The 23,542-nt window shown below is 37.9% G+C and overlaps 1 protein-coding gene and 1 long non-coding RNA gene across 2 annotated transcripts; one reads left to right on the top strand and one right to left on the bottom strand.

The window, feature by feature from the left end:
• Nucleotides 1-4,875: 4,875 nt before the first annotated feature.
• Nucleotides 4,876-6,499, bottom strand: LOC122088909. The gene is made up of 3 exons (XR_006143184.1): nt 6,280-6,499; nt 5,969-6,107; nt 4,876-5,273 (listed from the first exon to the last, which is right to left on the bottom strand). It is a non-coding gene; the product is annotated as an uncharacterized LOC122088909 (long non-coding RNA).
• A 14,733-nt stretch (nt 6,500-21,232) lies between these two features.
• Nucleotides 21,233-23,263, top strand: LOC122088369 (uncharacterized protein F59B10.2-like). The gene has a single exon (XM_042657622.1). It carries the CDS (start codon nt 21,592-21,594, stop codon nt 23,041-23,043), a length of 1,452 nt encoding a protein of 483 aa, XP_042513556.1. The 5' UTR covers nt 21,233-21,591; the 3' UTR covers nt 23,044-23,263.
• Nucleotides 23,264-23,542: the final 279 nt, after the last annotated feature.

The following is a 23,542-nucleotide window of genomic DNA, read 5'->3' as shown; positions in this document are numbered from 1 at the left end:
AAATTCCATTCCGTTTAAATTTATGGTTCATACTAAAGTCTTTAAACAGTCATCACTAAGGTATTGTCTTGATTCGAACCAGTTTTGATCCGATTCAAAATGAAATGGTTTATTGACTCTTATGATGGGTATTTATTGTGCCACTTGAGAGGACGGAATACTGTCACACCTGAGATTACAAAATCTATAATCCCGTTATATTTTGTAGGATAAAATTTTGTCCTACTATAATTGATAGATAAATCTAATATTGTCTATGTATTGATTTATTTATATGGCATAAACTTCTTGTTTTGTGATTTTCTTGAACCAACCCCGGTTATTTTGATGGGTTCTTCAATACTATATTGTCTGTGACATCTGGTCTATACTCTATTTATGATAAAGGTAATTTTAAAGAAATGCATTGAAATAAATGAGTCTTTTTGGTAATGGACAATATTCAGATAATGTCCAATGAGATTTTTCATATTTAAGTCTATTAAAAACTATTAAGTCATGAGCCATTGAAGATTTCATTTATTTAAAAGAATAATAAGGTTCACTTAAATTGTGGACCAAACCAAACCGAACCCTGATCAAACCAGATGGAAGCCACACATGATTGAACTGGTTTAGAATCGAATCGAATCGATCGGGTTGGGTTTCAACCCAACCCAGTGACCCATATTTTAGACACATTACTTTGTACTGTTTATACGGTTTGACAAGTGGAATAATGAAATTCAGAACTATTCTAAAACATTTGTAGTGTTCTGTCTTTGTTCCAGAATGACTTCAAAATTATATTTTATTTATGAATGTTTCTACATTAGTTTATCATTACCATGATATTGAAAAGGTCATTTATGAATGACGTAAGTAGAAAATTAATGTCATTTTGTGCTTGCATGTCATATTTGGAACACCCTATGATGAATAAATATATATTAGAATTAAACTGGGTGTAAGCTTCTGCACATGTTTAGCTACAAAATGCATTTTTAGGGAACCATGAAAGGGTGATGTGGATTCCACCAAAGTGACGTATCTTGTTCTTTCATCGTTTTCCCTAGGACAGCATAGTAGGTGACATTTGCCTAAAGATAATGTCACCAAAGTTAAAGAAAATGACAGTAACCTAAGGTTTCTGATCCTAAAGGTGAGGGGATCTCAAAAGTTATTATTCTTTTCACAGTTAATACAAGAAAATGAGAGGATCAGTGTATTTTTGTCTTAAAGGATAAGGATACAGTTTCAGCTATAACTCTTGAGTGATATAGTCATTACAGTGAATGCACATGAATCTCACCAAGTTAAACTTTGTTATTGGTGTGGCCTATTTAAATCGATTTTTGTAAAGATTCTTTGTGGGTAGAGTTGGCATCTTAAAGATTAATATTAATGATGATACATATACTCATATTTGAAATGTTATGACACAAGATCATCCTACGTTGCTTCTACATGTTGATGGTTTATTAACTATTTTCAGCATAGTTTCAATGAAATCGAGTTTTTGGGTCAAATAATTGTATAGACCATAAATAGTTTATGCAAATGGAATTAGAAATTATTTATTTTGATTTATTGAAATGACTTTTGAAATCTGTTTATATTGTTGACTATTTTGGCCATGTTTATTCAAGCCAACAGTTAGATCTAGTTCTAATATGAACTGATATTGACTCTTATAAATGGTACTTTTATTAGGTCATCTAGTCCTACTCTCTTATATTAGTGGGAGAATAAATTATTATCCTATTGAGGGTGATAGATGTATCATTCATATTTTATTATGTATACTACACTTGTCGTTTCATAAATTTTAAGTCAATCTGGGGTATTTTGATATTTCTTCGATGTTATATTTATCATTCGTGACATCAGGTTTCATCACGAGACACATAATTATGAGTTTTGACACCCATTTATGATTCAAAATATCACAAGTGCATTGTTTAAGTAATATTTCTTCGAATTTATGTCATATTTGTACTTGTGATAAAGTTCAATTTTATTGCAAAATTCATCGAGATAAAACAGATATATTATATTTGAATCATTTAAATGAACTCATTGAAGTTTTAGTGGCTTATTGGTATAAAGCCTATGAAGTTGTTTATACTTACTATGGATCTAAGCCAACATTACCTTTATTTATTAAAGACTTATTGTTGTTTTTAGCCTATAAGTTATTCGGTTCATGTGCCCTATTAGCTAAATAATTTTCTTTTGACTTGAAAAAATTATGGGGCTTTATTATGATTGACTTTAAAGTTTTTAGGCTAATATTTGTATTAGATATTAAAGTCATTTGAGCCTAAAGATCATACTTGTATACAATTTCTTATAACTAATGAATTATGAATAAAGTAACATATTTCATGTGTTTTTTTTGTTATCATGAATAAATGTTATGAACTTTCATATTTAGCATGTTGTCATTATAGAAAATGCCATATTTAGATTTTTATTTATTTATGGTAATGGCTGAAAGTACAAAACTGTCATACTAAGAATGTACTCACTTTGATAACTATTAAATTATAGTGTTACCATATTGACTATTAGGGTTTATAATGGGTTGCTTTTGTGGGCTTATGTTGAATATTTTATTAATTAAATACTGAAATAGCTTATCTTGTTGTTTGCACCCAAAATCTAAACCCACAGGCATTTGGTAGCAATCCAAGTCTATAGGTTTTCAGAATTTCAGTGATTACGCTTCCACTTAGTGGGCTAGTTACTGAGACTGTGAAATTACTGTTGACTATTCAGGATGGGTTACAGTCAAGAAGACCATATGGAAAATGATGTGCTCTTGCCACCACAGGTGAGTCTTCATTTGGTCGGTTTCGTTTGATAGTGTGAGGGTGACATTTTGGGCTTCATAGCTTTGGAGGTTCTTGTCTTGCCACCACAGGTGACGGAATCTTTAAAGTGGTGTTGTTTCGAGCGTCGCGCCTTGCATGTGAAAGATTTCACTATGTGTTGGGCGATCTTACCACCACAGGTGTAACCCCGATGACGTCGGATCTTTTCTCAGTTTTTGTTTTCCTACAGTCATTGAAAAAAATACTGGGATAAATCTGATTAACAGCCCAATTAGTCAGATTTAATTATATTGTTGGGAAGTTTAATATGCCTTCTGTTCTTGCATATTATATATTTTGGTAAATATGTATAATTATATTTGTCAGCTTTGACTTCTCAGCTATTTTATGTTAAAAAAAGTTTGAATGATTCAAATTTTAAGGAATGGAACTAATCTTTTAATATTTCTTTGGCTATTATGATAATAAATTTTAATCTTGAATTGATGAGCCTCCTAAGCCAGTGGTTGTTAATTATGTTCAAGCTAAGGTTCTTTATGAAAATGGGAGGAATTGAATAGGTCTATCTAAAGATCAGTGAGAGTAAGCTTATGAATCATAAATTTCTGTAGAATTATATTATTACAGATTGTTGACTCTATATCTAAACCATTGAGGATAATCTGTGATAACTCCATTGCGGTTTGTTTCTCTCATAACAGTAAAAGTACTTCAAATTCTAAACACATTGACATTAAGTAATTTTTTGTCAAAGAGAAAGTTCAAGAGTCACAGATTACAATGGAACATATTGTTACAGAAAACATGATTCCAGATCCTCTTACTGAGGGCTTGACTCCAAAATTCTTTCAAACGCATGTCACTAATATGGGACTTGTTAGTTCTTTTGATGTATTTTATTAGTAGGAGTTTTGCTCATATATTCAGTTGCATCTGAGTTTAGCATTATTATATTTATGAAACATCATTATTGTTCTTGAGAATATACATGTATTTTATCATGGGCATTTGTTTATGTGTATATACTTATTTATTTGCCTCCTATAGAAAATTGAGGCTATATGTGGTGTATTTACCTCATTCGGTATCTGAGGGTTTAGTCAATACACACATATCCAGTCGCTAGCAAAGCCTCGTTTGATTGAGGTCTAGTGCGAGTGTTTTGGGACATTCGGACCCAATCCCAATGAACTTCTTTGATTGAAGCTTGAGCATTTGGGAAACACTTATAGTTAATGAGACATTCGGTATCTGTCTCATAGGGCTCATTTGGTTTTCGAGCTATGACCAATTTGGAGATAGACATGATGATCACTATTGCATGTTATTTTCATACCACACTTTCATACTGTTCAGCCCAAGTCGGTGAGGTTATGAGCACTTTGACGTGTTTTGTCCCATGTCGCTTTAGATGTGATGATCAATATGGTTGGGTGTTTGTAATTCTCATTCGGATCAAAGCATTTGGTTTAAGGTGCACTCTATTCGACACTGTTTTATTTGTGGCTACATTCAGTTTATCTAAATCGAAGAGTTGTTTTAAATAAATTTTAAAAATCTAAAACTTGTGACATATGCTGCTCAAATGGGAGATTGTAAGATTTCCTATTAGGTGGGCTAGCATAGTCAAAGATTTGTTTTCAAAATCAATTTAGTGGTGTTGACTACAGATGAAGTAAGCAGAAAGAATCCAATATTATTGGTAAGTGATCTCTATGAAGATATTGCATTCTATTAGCACACCTTAATGGTATGAAATATTTATTACTATGTGTTGACCTAAGGTATTATTTCCTTAATAGGGAGGAAACCCTAATTTCTTTACAGGGTCGGTCCCTACCCTCACCCTTATATATAGTTATCACTGACCCATTAAGTGAGGCTAACGACCAAAAGCAAAAGGGAAAGAGGGTAGACCATACCAACATTGATCGTGTTGTACGAGGAGCATACAAGAAGACATTGAGGAGTTCTTATTCTTCAGCCATGGATTCAGGTATGCCTAAAACGTGTTTTTGTAGTGTTTGTCGTGCATGCTTATCGATCTTCATGATCTTCATTTTAGTTTATAAAATTTAAGAGACTTCATTTAACGCCAAACAGAACGAGGTAAGGAGGATTTACGTAGGTCATAATACAAAAAAGGAGATAAGTGGGGAGGGGGATCATGGAATTTGCTGCAAAGTTATCCTGCCTAAAAGCTAACATGGGAAGGATTCAAACAAAAAGAAAAACAATCTGAGATGATATTAGTGATCAGTTGCTGTGGATCTTGAGCAATCGTGTCGATGACATTGATTACCATCGGTAGTGAGTCTTCTCCTTCAAGAACAAGCTGCACGTAGCCTCAATGAACTGCAATTTGAAGAGCATGTTTAGCTGCCAGAGCTTCTACCACATCAGAATATGTATATCCCCACATAGTCCTCAAAAAAACTCCACCCGAACCTGCATGACCTGGAGATCAAGACAAGAGCCATCAACATTTGGACAGAGCCGATGCAAAACTTAGCACAGAGGAAATTGACAGTCGAGTTAGAATCCCCATTCATTGAGCAGACCCCGACGAGGAACTTTGTCTAAAAGGGAGTTGCATAGAAAAACTCAAGGGGCAGTCCTGATATGCCATGTTTTCCTGACTAAAATGGATTAATCTGAGGTGATGAATCCTCCTCTAAGGTCAAGAGAAATGCTTAAGAAACAGTAAACGACCACTTTGGAGGTCGTAGATAATAATTTATACATCTTCCTCTTCATTGATAGAAAGAGGAATTGAGAGAATTGATGCTGGCAGATCTTATTGCCACCAATGCATAATAATGTTAGCCTTCTCAAGGTTCCAGAGAAGATGTCAATCAATTCTGTTACACTAGGTGGCGTATTGGATACAAAAGGATATAGGGCTAATTAAAGAAGGTGAAAGCCTAGAATCCAAGGGTCGGCCCACAAGTTGAAAAGCTCTTTATACCAACAGATTTCCAGCCTCAAGATGCAATGAGTAAAATTGCTTGAAGGGTAAGAGCTTGATCCAAATGAGTACAATAAGCCTTCAATATATACGGAAAGACTATAGATTCTTGGATAATTGCTCTAACAAAAAGAATCAATTCATTTGCAAAAACTAAGTATAGCTGGCCTATGGTACCCCATACCTTGTGGAAGAAGATCCCTGAGTACCCCTATGGACCTGGGGCCTTTAGAGCTGGCATATTCATAACAGTTCACTTGAGTTCCTCGCTAGTCACTGGCTATTTCAAATGGTAGTCGTAACCTTCCTTTGAGACTCAACCTCTAATGAGAGCAAAATTATCATCATCAATAGGGCATCAAAGTATAAATCTATTGAAAGTGAGTATGAAATGCAATGGCAATATCTTCCCTCTCTAAAAGATTCAAGCAGTGATGATTTAGTGATACAGTTCTGTTTTGTACTCTCCTCTTACGAATATTAAGATGAAAATACCTGTATTAGAGCCACCGAAGTTGGTCCAATTGATTCTGGATTTCTGCTCCCACATTTTTTCTTCCAAGTAAAAGCCAAAGCTTGTCGATAGATGGGATCAGAAGGTGGAGAGAATACTTGGGTTGGGGCTCAAATAATTAACCACTATAAATAACCATGTCTGAGAAGATGTAGAAGTCACCACCGAATGGAAGCTCCATGAACTAAATCCACCAGTAAACAATCTGTTAAGTTTGTCTCGAATTCTTCACCCATTTTGAAGATTGACCCGATCTGACATATTTTGGTGACGACCCGAATGAAAATTTTTCTGAGATCTATGATGGAAGTAGAGGGGTTGGGCCGATAGGCCCAAGCCTGGAGCCCATCACTAATCTCGTATGGGGGTGTGGGGTCGTAGCCCCTACGGTATGGTTCGACTGGATCGATCGTGACCCGATGGGTCGACCCATGATTTTGGAGTATATATAATGTACTGTTGGTTGTTGAGAAAGTCATTGTATTCTAGGGTTTTCACGCAGCTAGGGTTTCAGGGCAAGTTTTTCCTCGTCGCTGCTAGGGTGTAATCTCTCTTCTGCATAGTGAATCATCTTCTTCTTCCCCCGAGGACGTAGCACACCACCCTGGTGTATGAACCTCGTTAAATCTCTATGTCGTACGGATCTATTGTCTTTTTATTATTCGTGTTTCTTGGTGTTTGATCTAACACAATATTTTCAGAAAAGGTGAAGACCTCCTGCCATGTTAGTAGCAGCAGCACAGAAAAGTGATTAAAATCAAGTCTGCGACAAAGAGAATGGAAGTCGGCTGACGCTGATTTGGTTTCGTATAGAAACCACAAAATTGGTCTGTGCGATTCTGTGAGAGAACACAGCTATCTTTCTGCCGAGGAGCGACTAATCCCTCGACAGTTAATCTCTTCGGCAATCAAGGCTGCTGGGATGGTTGAATCTGGCCAACCACCAAAGCCTCAGAGTTCGGAGAAAGAGTCTTTTGTTTCTTTTTGCCATGCTCAAGTTCCATCGCACTTGGAGCTCCTTCAATGCATTTCTGTTCCTCGATTTCGCCGAGAGAAGTTCTTTTTTTGAAAAGTACTGGTTGGGGTGGATAAAGTGCCCACAGTAGCGATTACAGGTATGGGTTCGTCTTGTTGACAATGCTCTACGATTGGGATCAAACCGTCGACCTTCGGTTCTGCTCCATCACCCTTACCTATGCTCTACACTTCCATCTCAGCAGCAAGATGTCCCGGTGAAATAGTGTCAAGATAAGAAGAAGAGGAAGACTTAGTGGGTTTGGACTGGACACCTATGCCATGTGGTTCAGGAGGAGGAGATGTGGGGTTTTGTCCCTCGTGATGCTGGAAAGTGGGGATTTGAATAGGTTGCATGGGGTTGCCAGTTGGCAGCTGAAGTTCATAGATGCTTGCCAAACGTATAAAAAGGAATGGATCAATTCCATCTTTCTCATCACTGATGAGAACAGGACATTACCTCTTTGTTGATTGTTCATTAGTCAGAACTGCACTTTCCACCTTCATACCCCGAAAAACCTCATCATATATATCGCAAACCTCTGTAATAAGGCTCGATCTTTGCAGACAAGTGGCAGCAACAGGAAGGAGGCGCTCAGTGGCCTCGAAACTTAAGGCCGCATTTAGAAATTCTTGGCGTGGCTTGAACGGGCACTTTATGATGCTTCGGTGACCAATTCTCAAACAGTTAGAGCACATGACATGGGTCTGTTCTCGTAAGAAAACTGAACCAAGACATGCTCTCCGGAACTGCCAAGATTTACACATACGGTGGAGATAATTGCTTCCGATAAGGGAATGAGCATCCTCGCCGCCGGTGGGAATATGTACCTGAAAGACCCAACTGGGCACTCTATATTCAGCCATGTTCCGGTGCTTGAAAACACAGAAGCTAAAATATCGTAATCATTAAACATCCAATGTAGTTTGTGCAACTGAACCCACATAAAAGCATGAGTGAAAGGCACTTGATGTGCAGGAACATCAGGGTTCCATGGATTAAGAACTACAATATGACCTTGATAAGTCCATGGTTAAGAAAAGAGCATGTTAAGTTTGTCTCGAATTCTTGACCCGATCCGACATATTTTGGTGGCAACCCGAATGGAAATTTTTCTGAGATCTGTGATGGAAGCAGAGGGGTTGGGCCGATAGGCCCAAGCCCAGAGCCCATCACTGATCTCGTATGGGGGTGCGGGGGCGTAGCTCCCGTGGTATGGTTCGACCGAATCGATCGCGACCCTATGGGTCGACCCACAATTTTGGAGTATATATAATGTACTGTTGCTTATTGAGAAAATCATTGTATTCTAGGGTTTTCACGCAGCTAGGGTTTCAGGGCGAGTTTTTTCTTGCCATTGCTAGGGTGTAATCTCTCTTCTGCAGAGTGAATCATCTTCTTCTTCGCCCGATGACGTAGCACACCACCCTGGTGTGTGAACCTAGTTAAATCTCTGTGTCGTACGAATCTATTGTCTCTTTATTATTCGTGTTTCTTGGTGTTTGATCTAACAAACTGGCATCAGAGGTCTGGGTTACTTCGATCCATGGCTTCAACGAAATACAATATTGATAGGTTTGACGGCAACATCAATTTTATTATATGGTAGGTTCGAATGATGATTGTTCTCACGCAGCAGGGTTTGAAAAAAACCCTATTTGGGAAGGTGAAGAAACCTGCAACTATGTCCAATGATGATTGGAGCGATTTGGATGATAAAGCCATTTCAGCTATTCAGTTGTGTCTTTCGAATGATGATGTTCTACAGGAAGTTCTCTCAGAGAAAACGGTTGCAGAGTTATGGGTGAAGTTAGAGAACCTTTACCTCACCAAATCCCTCACCAATAGGTTGAGATTGAAGCAACAACTATATACCCTTCATATGGGTGAAGGTACTTCTATTAAATCACATATATCTGAGTTCAATTCTATTGTTACTGATTTGAAAATGATAGATATTAAAATAGATGATGAAGATTTGACCCTATTATTGTTATGTTCTCTGCCTCCATCTTATAAGCATTTTAGGGATACCATGATTTATGGTAGAGAGACAATCTCTATTGAGGATGTCAAAAAGAATCTGCAAAGTAAGCAGAAGATTGATGATGAGTTGACAACTACCAATAAATCTGATGGTGTTGGTTTGGTAGCTAGAGGGAAAACGAATGAAAGGGGTTCAGATGGTGACAAAAAGAATGCTAGATCAAAATCTAAGCACAAGAATTTAACCTGCAATTACTGTAAGAAAAAGGGACATATTAAATCTGAATGCTATAAACTTTTAAATAAGCAGAAGGCAAGTGGTGGTGCTCAAAATCAACAGAAAAGGGATGATTCTACAGAAGCTAGTATTGCTGAAGATGAGAGTGAGTCTGATATGCTTTTGGTGACTGATGATAAAGTTAAATCACAAGATGAATGGATTCTTGACTCTGGTTGTTCCTACCATATGTGTCCCAATCGTGAATGGTTCTCCACATATGAATCAGTTTGAGGTGGAGTTGTGTTGATGAAAAATAATGCTTCTTGTAAGACTATTGGAATGGGAATGATCAATATCAAGATGTATGACAGCATTGTCAGAACCTTGTCCAATGTCAGGCATGTCCCTTATTTGAAGAAGAATCTCATTAGTTTACGCACTCTTGATTCAAATGGGTGCAAGTATACAGCTGAAGGTGGAGTCATGAAGATCAGCAAGGGTGTTCTCTTATTGTTGAAAGGAATCAATGTTGGCAGTTTGTATGTGTTGTAGGATACTACAGTCACTGGGTCTGTTGCAGCAGCTTCATCATCTATGTCTGAATCAGATGTCACAAATTTATGGCACATGAGGTTAGGCTATATGAGTGAAAGAGGGATGGCATCATTAAGTAAAAGGGGTTTGTTGTGTGGTCCGAGTACAGGAGCAATGGAGTTCTGTGAGCATTGTGTGTTTGGGAAGCAGAAAAGAGTTAGTTTCAGTACTGCTATTCACAAGACCAAGGGAACTTTGGACTACATTCATTCAGACCTATGGGGGCCCTCCAGGGTTGCTTCAAAGGGGGCTGGTGCAAGATACTTGCTTACTTTCATTGATGATTTCTCTAGGAAGGTTTGGGTCTATTTCTTGAAGCACAAAAATGAAGTATTTGTCACTTTCAAAAAGTGGAAGAATTTACTTGAGAAGCAGATCGGGAAACAAATTAAAAGGTTGAGAACCGATAATGGCCTAGAGTTTTGTGAAGGTGACTTTAATAAGTTCTGCAAAAATGAAGGTATTGTAAAACACCATACAGTTGTTAAAACACCCCAGCAGAATGGAGTGGCAGAGTGTATGAATAGAACCTTGTTAGAAAAGGCAAGGTGTATGTCATCAAATGCAGGATTGGGCAAGGAGTTCTGGGCAAAAGTAATTAACACAGTAACCTTGTTGGTGAATCGATCTTCTTGCACAACTATTGAGTGCAAGACTCTAAAAGAAGTTTGGTCAGGTAAACCTGCAGACTACTCAAATTTAAAAGTATTTGGATGTCCTGCTTATGCACATGTAAATGAAGGGAAGTTGGAACCTAGGGCTAAGAAATGCATTTTTCTTGGATATGGATCTGGAGTGAAAGGATACAGGTTGTGGTGTTCCGATCCAAAGTCTCCAAAATTTCTTATTAGCAGAGATGTTACTTTTGATGAATCTGCTATGTTGCATCCTAGGAAAGAAGCTCCTATTCATTGTGATGAAGGTGAAGAAAAATCTAGAGAGAAGGTGGAGTTTGAAATTGGTGGTTCATCTTCAAACAAAGCACAATCTACTTTAGTCCAGTTGCCTACTTTTACTGAAAGAGATGATGCTCAAGAGAATCAAGAAGAAGAGCGGTATAGCATTGCCAAGGATAGACCAAGGAGGAATATTAGACAACCACAAAAGTATGGGCATGCTGAATTTATTGCTTATGCATTGTCTGTTGCAGATACAATTGAAAATAGTGAGCCTGCAACATATTCTGAAGTTGTTGCTTCAATTGATTCTACAAAATGGTTGATTTCCATGAATAAGGAGATGGAATCTCTTCATAAAAATCAGACTTGGGAGCTTGTGAAGCCGAGAACATGGAAGAAAATTATTGGTTGCAAATGGGTCTTCAAGAAGAAGGAATCTGCCTCAGGTGTTGAAGATGCTAGGTACAAGGCACGTTGGTTGCAAAGGGCTACAGTCAGGTACAAGGAATTGATTTTAATGATGTTTTCTCACATGTTGTTAAGCATAGTTCTATTCGTGTCTTACTTGCTTTAGTTGCTATGCATGATTTAGAGTTAGAGCAACTTGATGTGAAAACAACATTCTTGCATGGTGAACTAGAAGAACAGATTTATATGCATCAACCTGAAGGGTTTGTTATTGAAGGTAAGGAGGACCATGCATGCTTGTTGAAGAAGTCCCTATATGGTTTAAAACAGTCTCCTAGACAATGGTATAAAAGGTTTGATTCAGTTATGGCTAGTTTTGGATACTCCAAGTGTCAATATGACTGTTGTGTTTATTTCAAAAAGCTCTCTGATGGGCCATTCATATATTTGTTGCTTTATGTTGATGATATGTTGATTTCAGTAAAAGATAGGAATGAGGTAAATAGGTTGAAGGAACAATTAAGTTCTGAATTTGAGATGAAAGATTTGGGGGCAGCAAAGAAGATCCTTGGTATGGAGATCAAGAGGGATAGAAAATCAGGGAAGCTGTGGCTATCTCAACAAAAGTACACTGAGAAGATATTGAATCGTTTTGGCATGAAAGATGTTAAACCTGTAACTACTCCTCTTATATCTCATTTTAGACTTTCAACTGCTCTATCACCTAAGACAGATGAAAAGGTGGAGTACATGTCATGTGTTCAATACTCTAGTGCAGTTAGCTCCGTTATGTATGCTATGGTTTGCACTCGTCCTGACATTTCACAAGTTGTCAGTGTGGTGAGCAGATATTTGTCATGTCCAGGTAAAGCTCATTGGGAAGCAGTGAAATGGATACTTAGGTACTTGAAAGGGACCTCTGGTGTTTGTTTGGAGTTTGGGAGGAATGGTGATAGTTTATCTGGTTATGTTGATTCAAATTATACAGGTGATCTTGACAAGAGAAGGTCACTCACAGGCTATGTATTTACTCTTGGAGGAAGTACGGTTAGTTGAAAAGCTACTTTACAAGCTACAGTTGCATTATCTACCACTAAAGCAGAGTATATGGCAGTGACTGAGGCAATTAAAGAAGCTATTTGGCTTAGAGGTTTGTTGGGAAAACTCAACATGGATCATAGGGTGACTGTTGTCCATTGTGATAGCCATAGTGCTATTCACTTGACTAAAGATTCAATGTATCATGAGAGAACAAAGCACATTGATGTTCGGTATCATTTCATAAAAGAGATAATTGCTCAAGGTAATATTCAAGTGTTAAAGATTGTACTGAAGACAATCCAGGTGATATGTTGACTAAGCATTTATGTGTTGGTAAGTTCGAGCATTCCTTGAACTTACTTGGTGTTTGTTGTGTTTGAGTTCAGTCCTTTGGAGGGCTATTGGAGAAGATGAAGATATTAGCTATTTGTTTATCTATTGGAGGAGAATTCAAGGGAAGGTGGAGATTTTTTAAGTTTGTCTCGAATTCTTGACCCGTTTTGAAGATTGACTCGATCCGACATATTTTGGTGGCGATCCGAATGGAAATTTTTCTGAGATCTGTGATCTGTTGCTTATTGAGAAAGTCATTGTATTATAAGGTTTTCACGCAGCTAAGGTTTCAGAGCGAGTTTTTTCTCCCCGCTGCTAGGGTGTAATATCTCTTCTGTATAGTGAATCATCTTCTTCTTCGCCCGAGGACGTAGCACACCACCCTGTTGTGTGAACCTCGTTAAATCTCTGTGTCGTACAGATCTATTGTCTCTTTATTATTCGTGTTTCTTGGTGTTTGATCTAACAGAGCACTACATGCATATCTCTAGGGGTAGTGAAATTGACGATAAACCGATCCTTAGCCTCATCAACGATATGAATCGCCTCAACATTTACAGGCCTCGGTAGCTCTGTTCCAGAGAACATTGGTCGGGGTTCACGGATACCAACCTCGACATTGTCACAAACCCATCCCACACGAGAGTAACGAAGCTGGGCCTTTACATGTTGAAGCATGGACTCCGGAATGAACACGGGCTGGACCTCAAGAGACGGCAAAGGGAGTTTTGAGGAAAAAAGGGATTCTATCCGCTCGGAAAGAGCCGCGGATGTGGAGATTTCAGAAAGCTGCGACATATTATGGGAAGGGTTCTCTCCAGGTGACGCCATTATCAGATCAGAGAACTCCGAAAGCAACCACAGTAGAAAGGAAGAGAGTGTGGGATATCAAGTTGAGGCAAATCAAGAGTCTCTATATATCCTCCCCTGAGCTGCATGTATGACACGTGGCTTTATATGTCATAAATACCCTTCATGTGCACTCTTGATAGCATTAAAAAGGACATGTGTCATACATACACCGTAGGTGAAGGTATCCGTACGGGCAGGAGATCCCTCATAGCGTGAGCCACAATCCCTTTTATCAGAGAAAAGGGATTTGCGTGTATCCTTTCTCTGCACTCTTTGATGGCAGTAGGTTAGTAGGAGTGATTATAGTGGTGTGACGCGTACGAAGAAAATTAGACAAAATTTGATAGATTAATTAGAATTAGAGAGAAGCCGAAATCACAACGTTTTTAGTGCAATCCTAAGATTGGCAATGTCAATCCTCTAATCGTTCTATCCACCAACCTTCCGTCCCTGATTACTTCTGCTTGTTCTCAGTGGACGAACAAGTCTGCATAAGTAATGAACCAAACTCACTATCCCCATTTAAAACTCCCAATCCTGCTGGACCTGGAGACCCATATGAGCAGAAAAGTCCAAAATTTACTTCCATGAAAGAAGTTTTTAGTTCCAGCCCATAAATCAATCACAGTAGAAGTTTAGTAATTGCAGTACCGGCCTTCTCTTCACCCCTCATTTAATTACTGCATTTGCAGTTTCCCAAAAAACCTCCTGGAGCTGACAAAAATTATAGGAAGTTCAAGTTTGAATTCAGTTCTGAGCTTCTAATAAATGTCTCCATATGGGTTCATACTGATCTGGGTAACTTCAGGATTACCTAGTCAGACCACTTTGTTCACAGTTCTTTCACTTAATTTGTCCAGTACCCATTAATGAACCTTTTTAGAGCAGGCAGAAATAGTTTAGTCATTAGGAAAGGGATCACATGCTGGTACATATTAACAAAAGAATTAATGGCAACACTGCAAGTGTATGCTCTTTATAATGATTAAAAACAAAGTACTTCAGCATCTCTTTCAATTCACATTGTATCTGCATAAAAAACCCACAATATAAATGCAAGTATGTAAGGTCTCAAGCTGTTAATGGAGGGTGGAGACTAGAAAGATTGGATCCTACGGTCCTACCTCATGTGGGGGTTGAGTGTTGGGACAAGTTATGAGATGAGAGGAATTATCATTTGACCAAAAAAAAAAAAATTATATATATGATATGGCAAGTGACGTTAAGACCCACATGTAAGGACCATTCCACCTTTGTCCATCTTAAATTCCCACAAAGAACAGGAGCAACTAACATGGGCTGGTTGATGCCTGTAGGACCAATTTCAACATCATAAATAAATTTTGGGAGAGAGATAGGATGCTAAGGTGTAGTTTCCATCAATGAGGGGTGGCAAATCTATTCATTCAGTGGAAAGTTTTAGAGAGAAGAGAGTGGAGTACATAGGAAAATGTAAGAGGACGTGTGTAAGAATTTGCACACAGATGTCGGGGTAATCTTTTTTTCATAATTTTGTTGGTAGTTATCGGTGTAATTAACCATTGCTTGTGACACTTTTTGAAAGTAACAAAATAGATCTAAGCTATCCATTTTTCATGGTTTTTTCTATATAAATTGTCTACTCCTTGTCCTTACTCAAATTTGTGAGAATGTATAACATTCGTTAAAGTACTGATATACATTTGTGGACATTAGGGGTTTCAATCGGTTGGGTCGGATTGGGTCAATCTCAGTCAGGCTTAATCAGGTTTGACCACTTAAAAGCCTTACACCGTGAACATCCATTTAAGTAAACGAGTCTAGCTTTGGGGGGCATGGTACGGTTCATAATCGGATCGATCGATGTTGGGCTTTAATTGGGCTTCCTTAAACGGGTCTTAATCGGGCCTTAACCGGGCTATGGACCTATTTAAGTCTAAACATACTCTAAACATGCATGCCCTAATATTCTTTCCTTAAGTTGGTTGAATGCCCATAAATATGTGAGGTAAATCTTTAATAAAAAAGAGAAATGATATGAGAATATGGTTGTTCTTACAAAGAAAAATAATAGAATATGACCTTTACAACTTACAAAATAAAGCTTAGTTAAATTAAATTCTATTACAAAGCAAAGTGTAAGAAAGCTTTATTTGTTTCTTACTAATTGTGGCAAAGTATTAATTTTATGTAGTATTAAAGGGGGTCGGGCTGGGTCCAGCAACAACAAGTCGGTTCAAGCCGAACATATAAAGGTGTCATTTCGGTCAGTCACCCGACGGGCTAGCTACTTACATCGTGAACAACCGTTTAAGCCCAACATGTTTATTAATCAGGCTGATCCAAGTCGGGCCATAATCATGCCGGGCTTGATCAAGCCTATTGGTGCAGATTCATAATTGACACCCCTAATGGACATACATGAAATATATGTCCTTAAACTAGGGGTAGTTGATTGAACCAAACTTTAGAATATGTGTCCTTTTTTGTTCAGAGAGCTCTCAACTAAGTTGTTTAGGTTCTAGGATTCCATCTCTAGTTGGGGGTTTCGATTCTATGGTTCAAAAATGTGGTGTGGGTTCATCTCTCTCGATTAGTTCATGTTCAAGAGAAGGGTGATCAAGGGGACCAAGATTGATGATCTCTTCACTATGGCGGGATAATTGATCATATTAACAAGACGAGAAAAAGAACGATATCCAATCGCATTCCCTTACACCCACATATGAGGAGGCAAAATAACCGTCCTTACCCTCCTATTATATGCTCTCGTGCCCCTTCGTTTGTCCCACGTTAGTGCAAAGGCTGGGACCATGCAACTATGTAGCAAACCCTTCCCCCTATGATATATATCAATTTTTTTTTTCTTTAAATAAAAAGGAATCACTAATCAATCTAGCCGCATAGTAGAACCCTTTACATCTTTGCATGTCTCATCAATCTTTTTTAAGTTGATGTGCTTCCCTCAACACGGTGACACACTAAAGGCCATAAAGTGATGTGATAGTGATGACCACCGACGGTCATGAACTTAAAACGCTTACATACTCTCTTTGTCTTTTAGAGGAGAAAAGGAGGATTTTTGTGAAGGTTCTCGGTCTACCTGGCAGTATGGTCCTAGGATAGTTTATGGGCCAATATGGGCCAATCACAGTGTATGTTGGAACATCAATAAAGACATGATTTATTACATTTACAAGGTTGGGGCAGTTATTCCATCTCCCTTCGTGATTTGACGTGGGAACCACACCATCAAGCAAACTTCTTTTTCCAAGATACAAAATTAGAGAAAATTATCCATGGCCACATGGTGTAGACAATCTTTCACACCACATCAATGCTAGTGCAAAGAACATAATCATCTATATGGTTTGATTCCACATGATCAGAGTAGGAGAGTGAAATAATAAAACTTATATGAGAAGGCAATAATACACTAGTATGAAAACTTTTTTCCATATGTAGTAGGACCTAGTTTCATGGCGATGAAAAGAGTCTCCTCAACAAGATCTAACCCTTCGATTGCCATGGGAAAAGGGAATATTATTACCCTATACAATTGGGATTTGGATTAATCAAGAATTGGCCAAAATCTATTAAAAATATCTAACCCTAAAAATTTTGAACAAATTGGGTAGGCTAGGTTTCGATTTTTAAATTATTAGGTGAGAATTAATGATGACACAAGAACCCAATCACAATGCCAAATCTTACGAGCTACAACATTTATATTTTGTTTGGAGAGAGAGTTGAGCCATGTTCAAAACTTTAAATCGAGAAAAATCCATTAGATTTATGTTACGATCGATTATTGGAGCTGCTTTATTATTGTTCTTTCTTTAAATGGTTTTTTCCTCACCTTGGAATCTCATTGCAATTGAGAGCCCCTTCTTTCTCTAACCTACCTTCTATATCATTCCAAGGCATTTTCGAAACATCCTAAAAAAAATTGACTACTTAAATAGTCATGGCATTTATACTGAAAGGAGTCACCACCTAAGATTTGTCTCGTTCCATTTCCGTTTCGGTGAATATGAAAGTTGTTTGTGGTTGGCCATTTGTTAGTCTTTGTTTTTTACTTTTCATTGCCTTGTCTAAGGTTTTGTGGCATTTTTTAGTTTCTCACTGATTTGGTTTGTATTCCACCTTTTGACCTTTTGACCTTTTGACCTTTTGACCTTTTGACCTTTTGACCTTGTGACCTTTTATTTTTATTTTTATATTTTATTTATTTTACTCATTAAAAAAAATTAGGCTCTATTTGTTTTAATGTAAAATCGTACATGCGAATATTTTACGTGGACAAATTTTACTTGTACAATTTTACATGTTGAAACATTTTCCAACATTTATTTTGCAAGAGGTAAAATGTGATCTCCCAAGGTGCATTTAAAGATATGCTCACTGTAAAGTTATTCATATCAACTATATATTATTCGATGAAATCCCTCACAGAAAACCCATCATTCAAGCAGACACTCACACCTTCGAGAGTTTAAGCCTCCCAATTTTTTTTTTTTTTCAAAGAAATATTAGTAAAGTGGTGAAAGAGAGATGGTTTGATCATTTAGGCTATAACTTTGTTGGTTAGGTTTGCTCGATTGAAACAAAAGATAATATACTTTTAGAAACCTAGATCGAATTCCAAGCGTAAAAGCCAAGAAATTCCGTACTTTGCCATACATTTCCACCACTAAAGTTCTCTTTCAAAGAAGACCAACAAAGAAATTGACTAGTGAGAAATCAGAGTCGAAGAATAAGAGCCAGCAACTCAGAAACCCAGAAACCTGAACAGAGGACGACAAAGTGTCAGAGCCAAGTGGGGTCACTAGACTCGGGACCGGCGACATGGCCAGGTGGGTTTGGGTTTTGATTTGTTGGGGTGAGTAAGGTAGGCTTCAAATCGAAGTAAGGCCGAGCTTGATTTCGAGCTTTCTCATGTGCTGTCTCCTCTCTTGAAGCTTGAAAGCTGATCGTCAAGGCGCTACGATGTCACTAGAAAGTGACAATCTTGAAGAGAATCTCGCTGTGGAAGTGTTATTGGAAGCTTTTTCTGCAAATCGTCCCCGGCACCGGTGAGTTTCTGCACGAGCTCTCTAAAGGTGTGAGTGTCTGCTTGAACGAATGTTGTTGACGACGTCCCGACTACAAACCCATCGTCTCTCCCATCGGGGAACTCGCATCGTTTTTTTTTTTTTTTCTCGATTTTATCGAGCATTATTTTACGAGCTGTTTCTCGGTCGTTTTGGACATAAAATTTGTTGGCCTCTTTTCCGGTAAATGTGTACATTTTGGTAAAATTTTACCAAATGAAAAAGTTCCAAAAGACAAAACAAACAATGGAAAATATAATTTTACAGTAAAATTTGTTTTACCGGTTGTTTTATGCCCAAACAAACGCAGCCTTAGTGAAAATATTGTAACTAATAAGTTATTGTCCAATCAGATAACGAGCACGAGCACCGTAGAGATTAAAACAACAAAATTATTTAATAATCACCGAATCCGAACTTGTAAGTAGTATCTAACAATTCAACAGCTCAAAAGATCGACCAGAAGCGTACCAACTAGACAAATCCTGATGCTGCTTTTACAGTTTTTAGGGTTTTGTATTCACTAAGTACAATCATAGCTTGGGTCAATTTGGACTTCTCAGTATTAAGTACTAACCAGTTTGGGTCCACATCACGGGCCTCTGAGTAGGAAAAGGAAATTCCTAATGGGTGGGCCCCCATTGTTGTCTACTCCCCATCCATACTCTCTACCGACACCTCATGCCGTAATCCCAGAATCACACATCTTTTTCATGTCTCAATCATAACCGTACGTTAATCACACCCTCATGCATAATCCAAGCCACGCATCTTTTTCATGTCTCAATTATTACCGTCCATTAATAATGTTTCGGGAATGAATGAATTCATCATCATAGATCATAGGGTGAGAGATCTCTCCCCTGATGAAGGATTGAAGACTAGGGTTTTAGGAGTCGGTAGGGGATTATATCAGCTGATCCTTATCGGAATTGATTAACATTGACATTGATACCTAATTGTATTAGATCCATGTTGATGGTATTAGATTTGTCATTTATTTTCTTTGCTCAATCAATTGGAAAACATAATGTCTCAAAAATATCTCTAAATGCTCGAAGATATCTTGCACATTTTATTCTTAGAAATCTTAGGGTTTTTGTATCTTTGGGTTGTTGTTCCAAATTTGATTAGCATCTTTACCTTGTAATGTTTTTTTTTTTTCTCTCATTGGTTGATTACTTCATTTTGGATTTATATTTATTTATTTATCCAAAAAAAAAAAGGTCAAAATCCATATTGGAATCGATTTATTTGAAGGCAAAAATGATTAATACTGATCAATATGTATCATTATCAATATTAGAATTGGCTAAGACCTTATCTAACACAGTGAACTAAAACTAAATTGAAGATATTAAAGTTGTCTAAAACATTATATGATATTGTGGACTAAAACTAAATTGAAGACACTCTCATTCACACGCATTGTTTGAGGAAGAGAAATATGTTTTCATTGATTATCAATTGAAATCGTTATGAATCCTATGAAATATTTTTATTTATTTATTTTTATTTTATTATTATTATTTTTATAAGCAAGAATCGTAAATTGGATGTAAGCAATTTTGATCTGATTCAACTAGTGTTTTAAAACTTGGGATCAGATCCATCGAATTGATAGATTTGAATCAAAATTGGCTGAGGCCGATCCTGATTTCAACTGTTTTGCATTTCTAAGATTAGGGTATAATATTGCTGATTGTGACTGATTCTTTATCGATTCTGATTTAACTCAGCTAAAATCGGATTGAAATTGATGAAAACCGATTTGGAACCGATTCTCTCTTTGAAGCCCTAGATTTTGACTCACATAAGTGACTCAGCGCCGTGATTTGCCGTGATTTTCGCTTCCGTATGGAGCTCCCAACCCCCATTTTTTTGTTAGTTTGACTTAGGACGTCTGTCCAAAGCTCTCCATCCACATTTAATAGGAGTTCTGGGCCCACATAAGTCAACTCAATTTATTATCATGGCAGACATCAAATCTGACGGTCGAGATTGAGATCCCTAAAAGTCACATAAGTTCTAGAATTGATTGGGAAATACTAGTCAATTAGTCAAACAAACGAAGCTCCCTCTTTGTACTGAAGTGAGAAAAAAAAATCAATTTGATCTCTATTATGTCAGGTTGGTGATGAGGGTTTAAAAACAATAAATTGGATCAAATCAATCTAAACCCTAATTTCCGTACAGAATTGTTTAGTCCGGTTCATCTGGAGTTGAATCGGCTCAATCCGAATTTTCAAACCTGTCGATGATATCATACAAGATTCTGAAATCAACAATCACAGCTGTCAACCAAAATTCTTCCTTCTAGATTCCTAAAGTTTGAAGATGATTGGTTCGCACTCTTAGGTCAGGTAGACAAAAGGGTCCCAAAGATTAAAAACAATCACTGTGATTACCGATCAGATTAAATTAATTACTGGGCCCAGCTTAATTAATGCCAATATTATAATGGGATTAAGGACCCAGAAGAACAGCATTTCCTTCTTTGTTTATTCGTAGATCTGTTTGCTCAGTGGGAGTGTGTGGAGTGTGAAACAGCGGAGTGAAATGTTGGAACTTGAAGGAATGGCTACAGCCAATGGGACCGGTTAAACCGCGTCGGAGTCTCTTCCTCGTCTTCTCCTTCTCTGCTCCCATCATTTACCTTATCTCCATCTCAATAAATCAACCCATCACCTCACCTTCTGGCTTCACTTTGGGTATAAATATAAAACCTTCTCTGCCATTCTTATTTCGCTGCTCTGCTCTGTTCTGCTGTCTATCCCCTTCCCATGAAAACCCAGATCCAATTCTATCTGCATAGGTTGTAGCTCCGGGTTCCCATTAGATCTCATCTCAAGGACAAAAACCCAATTTCCCAAATGGCTTCATTTCAGTATTTCAGCTTCAGAAAGTTGCTTCTTCTTTTCCTTGTTTCCTTCCTATTCACCAGCATTCTAGTCTGTGCCTTATCAGAAACTGACTCCCAAAGCAGAAGGTTTCTGGGTAGAAGGAAAATGTTAGAGATGGAAGAGGGGGAAGAAGAGCAGCCTAAGAAGAAGACCAAGCCTAATCTATCCACCAAAAACCAAACCAAACTCATCAAACCCAAGCTTCCCACGAATTCAACAAAAAAGCCAGCTGAAACCACTACCCTCACCAAGAACTTGAGTAAAAAACTCAATTCCACCACCAAAAGCTCAAATTCCACCAAACCCAAATCAACTTCCCTCAAGAAAGATTCAGATCTGCTCAAACCCACTATCCCCAAGAACAAAACTTCCCAACTCATTGTCACCAAGAAGTCCCAAACACTCGCAGAGAAGAAATCCAGTGAAGCTAAATCCAAAACCCAAGACAAGTTGCAATCGGGCGAGTCAAAATCCAAAACCTCAGACAAGAAACAACCAAGTACTATTGAGTCCAAATCTGGAAGTCCTCCTTCAAAGAAGCAATCCAGTACTGAATCCAAATCCAAAAGCTCTTCTTCTTCTTCTTCTTCTTCAAAGGAGCAATCTAGTGAATCTAAATCTAAGAGCCCAGACAAGAAGCAGTTGACAGAGGAAAAGAGCCAGCAGAAGAAAAAGATCCAGAAACCAACGAGGCCCTACTGGATGGATCAAGACGAAGACGACGATTTAGTCTTAGAATTCAGAGACCTTCCCTCTAAATTCCATCAGCAATTGATACCAGATCTGCAGAGGATCTCAACAAATTCCAGAGCTTATCTAGTCCAAGCAAACAAGGAAATCACAAAAGGGTTTAAACCTTTAGTGGGCAACAAATACGCACCCACAATTGCTTCCATACTGTCCTGTGTCTTCATTCTAGTCCCTCTCCTCCTCGTTTCACTCATCTTCAATCGAATCAAAGCTTATTTCTCTCTCCAGAAGATACTGATCTTCATTCAAGTCTACTTATCGATCTACTTCACTATTCTGTCTCTATCTTCTCTAGTGACGGGGCTGGAGCCATTGAAGTTCTTCTACGCGACATCCCAGTCAAGCTATGTGTGCTTGCAGGTGTTGCAGACGCTTGGGTACGTGTTGTATCTTCTGCTATTGTTGATGTACTTGATCTTGGTGTTCTCGACGGAGAATGGATTGGGCTCGAAGTTGTTGGGCCTGGGCCAGACGATGGTGGGTGTGGCGGTTGGCTTACATTATTACGCGACGGTGTTTCACAGAGCGGTGCTGCATCAACCGCCCAAGACCAACTGGAAAGTTCACGGAATCTATGCTGTTTGTTTCCTCGTGATTTGTTTATTTTCCAACGCCGAGAGGAGAAAAAAAGCTTACCTTCACGACGGTGGTGAAGAAGGAAAGAAAAGCTGAGAAAGACTTTTTTGTGAAACATGGAAAGGGAAATTTCTACTTTGTTTTCTCGGGGTTCAAACATCAGCCAAAGGCCAGTTTCCCCGGAAGAATGAACTGGCAATAACGAGGGAGAAATTTTCATTTTCTATCGAAAGTTAAAGCTTATTATATTACTTTCTTTATTTTATGTATGAAATTTCTTAGCAAAAATCAATAAATATTGACTGATTCAATCAAATTTCAATTGGAAAATGGGTTTTTTATTTACTATTTTGTGAGAACCTTCCTCAGTTGTAGTTTTCATTAACGATTACCGAGGAAGCTTTTCTCTGAACCTGAACTTTTAGAAAGGGGGAGACAAGTTGATGATTGGATGAGTATAAAATACAAATTACAGAGAATTCCCAAGTCGAGCATTTCGATTCTGTTTCGTCTTCTTCAAGCGTAGGTAAATTGTATTTTGAGATTTCAGAGTGCTATGAGATATTTGCAGAAACAGAGGAAGGTGGATTAATGG

The sequence above is a fragment of the Macadamia integrifolia genome, chromosome 2 (assembly GCF_013358625.1).
Source record: "Macadamia integrifolia cultivar HAES 741 chromosome 2, SCU_Mint_v3, whole genome shotgun sequence".
Lineage (NCBI taxonomy): Eukaryota > Viridiplantae > Streptophyta > Magnoliopsida > Proteales > Proteaceae > Macadamia > Macadamia integrifolia.
The sequence above is the reverse complement of the archived record's forward strand: the minus strand, read 5'-3'. Positions and strand labels throughout refer to the sequence as shown.

Bases quoted from the DNA above. Each gene is read 5' to 3' on its own strand.
- LOC122088369 (XM_042657622.1), top strand. From the start codon at position 21,592: ATGGCTTCATTTCAGTATTTCAGCTTCAGAAAGTTGCTTCTTCTTTTC.